Source organism: Babylonia areolata, chromosome 1, assembly GCF_041734735.1.
Source record: "Babylonia areolata isolate BAREFJ2019XMU chromosome 1, ASM4173473v1, whole genome shotgun sequence".
Lineage (NCBI taxonomy): Eukaryota > Metazoa > Mollusca > Gastropoda > Neogastropoda > Buccinidae > Babylonia > Babylonia areolata.
In genome coordinates this window covers 15,738,769-15,746,268 of record NC_134876.1, presented here as the reverse complement: position 1 = coordinate 15,746,268, position 7,500 = coordinate 15,738,769, and the positions used below count along the sequence as shown (strand labels likewise).

At 41.7% G+C, this 7,500-nt stretch overlaps 1 protein-coding gene across 1 annotated transcript in view; it reads right to left on the bottom strand.

Annotated features, from left to right (window-relative positions):
• Nucleotides 1-5,624: 5,624 nt before the first annotated feature.
• Nucleotides 5,625-7,500, bottom strand: part of LOC143294709 (neuronal acetylcholine receptor subunit alpha-10-like) — a 36,461-nt gene continuing 34,585 nt past the window's right edge. The window contains exon 7 of the mRNA XM_076606124.1: nucleotides 5,625-6,314. Within this exon, the coding sequence (XP_076462239.1) occupies nucleotides 5,625-6,314 (690 nt within the window). The remainder of the gene's footprint in view (nucleotides 6,315-7,500) is intronic.

Here is a 7,500-nt window from a genome sequence, read left to right as displayed (position 1 = left end):
TATACCTTATATTGCTATATCATGTCACACCACACCACACTATGCCATACCACGCTACACTATGTCACACCACACCACACCACATCACACCACATCACACTGCACTACATCACTATATACCTTACCATGCTATCCCATGTCATACCGCACCACACCACACCACACAACACCACACCACACCACACCGTTCTATATCACCATATACCTTATTTTGCTATACCATGTCATACCACGCCACACTATGCCACACCACGCCACACCACACAACACCACACCACACCTCACTACATCGCCATATACCTTATCGTGCTATCCCATTTCATACCACGCCACACCACACCACACCACTCTACACCAAACTACCTTACACCAAACTACCTTATAATTATTGCTATACCATGTCCTACCACGCCACACCATGCAACGCCACACCGCACAACATCACATCACACCACACCACACCCCACTACATCACATCAAGCCACATCACACCACACCACACCACACTACACTACACCACGCCACACTACACTACATCACCATATACCTTATCGTGCTTTCACATGTCATACCACGTCACACTACACCACACTAAACCACACCATTCTACATCACCTTCACACCTACACACGCCATATCATGCCACGCCATACCTCACCACACCATATCACCACACCACACATTCCATGCCATACCATTCACCACATCATATCATACAACACCACAACAAAACGCCCCAAACCATACTGTACCAGATCATACAACTACATCACTACTGTTCTAAGCCCAGCTGCGTTTCAACAGATCACAAACAAAATACCACCACCACCACACATGTTCATCAAAACATTCATTTATTTATGCAAGTCCGTAGTTCCATAAAGGAACGAAATATTCACATAAAAAAAGAGAGTGCGGATCACCACATTATATTCATTAAAATGCCCACACACACAAAAAAAAAACAGGAGCATATAGTACTACGTTGACAACAACATAAACAAGCAAAACAAAAGATAAAACACACAGAAAAATAAGAAGAAAACCAGGCAGGCTGTTTCGAACGAAACCGACACATTTGGAAATAAATTTCAGATTCGTTGCACGATAATAATTATAACGACTGCATTTGACAAACATTACGCAGATAAACACAAACAGCAACTGGTGGGAATCAACAACAACAACAACAACAACAACAACAGCAACAGAACTTGGATGAGTTAAACATCTTTGTCAAACACACACACACACACACACACACACACACACACACACACACACACACACACATCCCTCCCCCCCATTCCCCCGCCCCCTACACACACACACACACACACACACACACACACACACACACACACACACACACACACACACACACCTGTACAGACACAGCAGAAGCTGGATGAGTTAAACACCTTTGTTACACACACACACACACACACACACACACACACACACACACACACACACACACACACACACACACACACACACACACACACCTGTACAGACAGAGGTGAGTTAAACACCTTTGTTACACCCCCCTCCCCCCCACACACACACGCACGCACGCACACACAAGTGCGCGCGTTTTCGGGTGCACAGATACATGTACAGACAAAACATGCGTTTTCGGAATGACGCCATCATACTCGTATTCGACCGAACTTATATATGTACATCTTTAAGAGAGAGAGAGAGAGACAGAGAGACAGAGAGACAGAGAGAGAGAGAGAGAGAGAGAGAGAGAGAGAGAGAGAGAGAGAGAGAGAGAGAGAGAGAGAGAGAGTAAAAGGAGGAGAGGGGAGGGGAGGAGAAAATCACAGACAAAAAGAAACAAATACTGAGACAAGAGACAAAAGGACACAGAGCACACAGAGACGGACAAACAGACAGACATATAGAAACAGAGACAGAGAGAAACAAGGCTGACCGCGCGCGGAAAAAAACAACAAAAAAACAACAAAAAACAAAAAAAAACCCAGATAGGCAGCAGCAGTGACACAGTGAACATAGGAAACAAGAACACAGAGATCTAAGACACGGTCAGCATTGATCAATCAATCGATGTGCAATCAATCAAACGGGAGCTTCGGTGACCGGAAGCAGGAACGAAACGACAACTCTGTAAGTAACAGTGATATCTATATAACACCAGGATGGTTTTTTTTCTCTCTTTTTTTTCTTTCTTTTTTTCAGTCGTGATTATTATTCTACTACAACACAACAGTATACAGCATGTAAGAATGTACATAATTAAACAAAAACAAAAAACAAACAAACAAAAACAAGAGTCACAACATCTGTGTGATCATAACTATTAATACCAGCATTTTTCAACTGTGTAAACACTATCGGTTCATTTGACCATTAGACCTATTTTACATTCACGAAGTACCTCAATAGTACTGCTACTTCTACTACTACTACTACTACTACTACTACTACTACTACAATAACAAAAAAAAAGCATCACGTGATCAGCTCAAATGTGCTCGCGGATTGCTTCTTTGTGTGTATATTATTTCGTGAATGTGCAAAGGTGCGTGTGAACGTGTTGTATTGTGTGAGTGAGTATAACCGTCTGCGTGTATGTGTGTTATTGCGCCTAATGAAGATCTTAAACATACTAAAATACTGATGTAGTTTTCAAAGTCGTTGAATACATATACTATGATCGCGCATAGCAAGCCGACCAAGCAATCAAACAATATATATATATATATATGTGTGTGTGTGTGTGTGTGTGTGTGTGTGTGTGTGTGTGTGTGTGTAATCAAAATAACGAAGAAACAAATCAACGAGCATTCAAATAAAACAATTGTGACCTCGTCGCAGTTGACATATCGATCTTATGTCTCTGTTTCTTAACTCACAACTCACTGGTTAAAATTATGTGTCTGACATCATACAAAGTCACGTGGAAAAATAAAAAATAAAAAATAAAAAAAATAAAAAAAAACACCGGAAATGACACCCAATCAACCAACTCATACCTAAACAGTTCCTCGGTGCCATACCAAATAATTGGGCTGGGGATAATCATTCTTCCATCATTTTGCGCTATACCGATGACAAAATGCTAAAAGACATGAAAGGGGGTCCGTTTTGTTAGTCTGCACCTGAACATCTGTTTCAACCGTCCAACCAGAGTTGTACGCAATCATGAATTACTTCCCTTGGCACATCTCACCTCATACTCCATTGATCTTGTAATTTTACTTCATTTGTCTATTATTATTATTCTTTTTTTTTAAAGGTCAGTGCTCATGACAATCAATATAATGTCGCGTAACTGTGATCATAGGTAATATCACTTCTGCTCTTTATTCATTTTTGTGTGAAAATTATTGTTAAAATTACATTAAGAAAATAAAACCGACGAAGAAAGGAGAGGAAGCAAATGATAGGTCAATTTCTATGTTGTTTCTTCTTTCTTTCTTTCTTTCCAAAATGTTCCTGGTGTTCATGTAAATGTACAGCTGATATATAATGGTCATCGACATGCGTTTATATAATACGTGTCTTTGGAAGGGTTTTTATTTTTATTTTTATATTTTTAGATAATTGTATGTGATCTTATTGCCATTGACTTGTTTGACCCATGAACACTTGAACACTTAAGACTTCAACAGCAGCTATTATAGTTTAATATTCTCCCTCCATCCTTCATCCCATATCACTGATGAATACGATGACACACATCATCCATGTATTCAAAACACAGAGAAGTAAATACTATCACCTGCAGCTGTGAGCTGAAACTAAACAAACACACGCACACGCGCCCGTGCACCAGCACACACACACACACACACACACACACACACACACACACACACACACACACACACACACACACACACACACACACACACACACACACACTAACAGATAGAGAGAGAGAGAGAGAGAGAGAGAGAGAGAGAGAGAGAGAGACAGACAGACAGACAGACAGACAGAGAGAGACAGAGAGACAGCATGATGATGATGATGATGATGATCACATGCTGATGCATTGTCAAAAGCATTTACAACCGTTTCCATAAGGTAGATTATAAAAAAGGTGAATAAATAAAATAAATAAATAGATAGATAGATAGATAAATGAATAATAAACAAATAAATACAATAAAACACACACAACAACTGTATGCAAGAAAGGGGAAGAAAGAAACAACAACAACAACAAAAGGAAACATTATAAAGACCGTCCATGGTCATAAATCGTTTGCTTATACAATCCTCAATACATCCGTTTACGTATTAGCATTGAGCAGTCATCCATATATAATTACGCGCATTTTACTTGATTTATTTTTTTCATTGTCTGCCTAAAGTTAAGTGCTGCAGTAAGAAAGTTGGACAGAGCTGTTACCATTCGTTCGTTTTCGGGTTTTTTTGTTTGTTTGTTTGTTTGTTTGCTTTTTCTGGTACATGTTGCATGTGTGTCTCGGGTCTTCATCTTACAGTGAATGGATGTGTGTCGGATGTGTGTATTTTTTAGGACAATGGAACAAAACAAGATAGATACACATACACGCGCGCGCGCGCGTACACAGATCGAAGAAGTCGACATTGTGATCAGAGAAAACTAATTAATGCACGTGCACAAAGGCACAGGCATTTAAAAACATAAATAAATAAATACATAAATAAAAGGGTCGTTTCGAATTACTAGTAGGCGGGAAAGCAAAGAAACAAACTGGATTCACGTTTCTCTGAATCTGTACTCTTTTTTTTTTTTTTTCCAACGAAAAGGAAATGGACACTTTTCAGATATTGTGCCTTCCAAGTTCTAATCATCGTTACTTGAAAATAAAAATTAAAAAAAAAGAAAAGAAAGAAGGAACAATAAAACTAATTTCAAAAATCGTGTTCTGGCTCTCCAAAAAAAAAAAAAAAAAAAAAAAAAAAAAAAAAAATAAAAGAGACATTCTGTCTTAAGTGAAACAGGAGGAACGGAGATACGGAGAGAGAGAGAGAGAGAGAGAGAGAGAGAGAGAGAGAGAGAGAGAGAGAGAGAGAGAGAGAGAGAGAGAGAGACAGACAGACAGACAGACAGACAGACAGACAGACGCAGAGGGAATGGGGATGTGTGGGGTGCAGAGTAACAAACAAAAATAGAAGAGTTACGAGAGTGTCGTTAAAGTTTTCGTTACACATACACTGTCAAGAGAGACGCTACGTTAATGTTTATCGATTTTTTTCCCCAAGTGCTCTCTCTCTCTCTCTCTCTCTCTCGCTCGCTCTCTCTGAAACTTTACTCCCGAAAACAGTAAACACTATTCTTTTTCAGCTTTCTAATAATAAAAAAAAGCAATCCTAAGTATGTTTTCTCTCTTCTTTCTTCAAGAAATTGAAATATTTTTATCCCGAAGGGAAAAAAAGTTTTCTCCGCTCTCTCAAGAAATGCTGTTCTGTCGACTCAGTAACTGCCTTTTCCAGTTGACATAAAAGAAACGTGAAATAGGAACACAGCCGTTGTTCATTTTCTTTTTTTGTTTCCCATTCGCCAAGTCTGCTGATTGTACCCGAACCATTGTCATAAGCCACAAAAACTCTTCCTCGATACATGATTCTGAATGACCTCAGGCATCCGACCCCATCCCGACCTCTCACGTTCCCAGGAAGATGACCATGAGACCCACAAAGTTGATGATGACGTACATGATGAAGAAGAGGCGGTCTGTGACGCAAGCGATGACGCGCCACTCCTGCACCCTCCGTTCCCGCTCCTCTGTGGACAGCCGCTTGTCCTCGTGACGCTGCAGAACCTCCCGGATGCTCCGCACCTCGTCCAGCAAAGAGGCCTGGTGGGGGCAGCACCTGGACCCCGCCGTTTTGTCCTGGAAGCCCGCACAGCCTGGAGGAGCCTTCTCCGGGAAGCCGACCCCAGACACTGGAGATTTGTCCGAGAAGCCTCCCAACCCCGGGGGACCTTTCTCCCCGGAGAAACCTCCTCCTCCTCCTCCTCCACCTCCTCCTCCGCCGCCGCCGGCTGGCGCCTTGTCGGGCACAGTGTCAAAGTTGCAGCAGGAGTCGAAGGACTCTAGGCGGGCCAGCATGCCCACGCCGGGAGAGGTGTCGACGCCGTTGTCCAGAAGGCGGACCTTGGCCATCCTGGTGTCACAGTCCGCGGCTCGCTTCCCGTTCTTGTCGTGTGTGCCGTTGACGTTGCTCCACGTCCTGATGTTGCTGTTGCTGCTGCTGCTCTTGCGGGCCGCCGCTGCTTCCTTGCCTCCCCAGCCGCTGCTCCGGGGCCGGTTCTGTACGCACAGCAGTCTCGACAACCAGTCGATCATTACCTGGAACAGGCATTGGGGGTGGGGTGGGGTGGGGTGGGTGAGGGTGGGGGGGACAGAGGTATGTGTGTGTGTGTGTGTGTGTGTGTGTGTGTGTGTGTGTGTGTGTGTGTGTGAAGATAGGTACGGTGTTCTGCCAGAAGGTGCGAATCACCCAACGGAGTGACGCGTATAGTTTTTTTTTTTTTTTTTTTTTTTTAACAATTGATTTAATGGTGGGTAATGTTATTTGTTTTATTTGATTTGATATGGATATTTATATAGCGCCTATCTTCGGTCGGAGACCAAGCTCTACGCGTTTTTTTTTTTTTTTTTTTTTTTTTTTTTTTTGGGGGGGGGGGGGGGGGCGGGGGGGGTTGTTTTGTTTTGTTTGTTTTTTTTTTGTTTTTTTTTTGCAAACTCGGGGTCATTTGCACAACAGGCTGCCTACACCTGGCTAGAGTCGAATTACGGCTGCCATTGGGCGCTCATCATTCGTTTCCTGTGTCATACAAGTATATTATTTCAGGCACGTACATATACACATTCAGACAGACATGTAACATTTCATGTGTATGACCGTAAATGGGTTTCTAACATTCCGTTTCAGGACTAGGCCTGCTGCATTCGGTTACTTTTGAGCCATGTTGAATTCATCTATAGCCATTCTGAATCCTAACAAAAATCATCCAGAACTGTACTGGTTGCACTGAGTTATACACACATTCATTCGGATAACTTCTGGACAGAATGTACTCTTCCACTACTACTGAACTCACCACTGTGAGGCCGTGTTTTTAGAGTAAACACTGAGATACAAAACACATAATAGCTTGTTATATATCCACAGAGTGGAATCATTTTGTGGTGTAACACACATAAACAATACATGGTAATTCGATCCTTCCAAAATTTGATGTAACACCAATTCCACAATATTACTAGTTAGATAAAGATCTGTAATTATACACATAATGTACACACTTGCATTGCAATTTGCAAGTCACGTCATTAAATTAAAGTCGTTGATATAGAAACTGGACTTATTGAGGAGTGAAGCTACATTTCTTTCTTTCACTGTTTTTCTTTCACTGTTTTTCTTTCTTTCTCGTAACTGATCTCCGTGAGCCGACCAGACTCATCACTCTGAACAGTGCACGGATGAAACACACAGTGAGCTACACTGAACTGACTGAGTCAATTAGACACA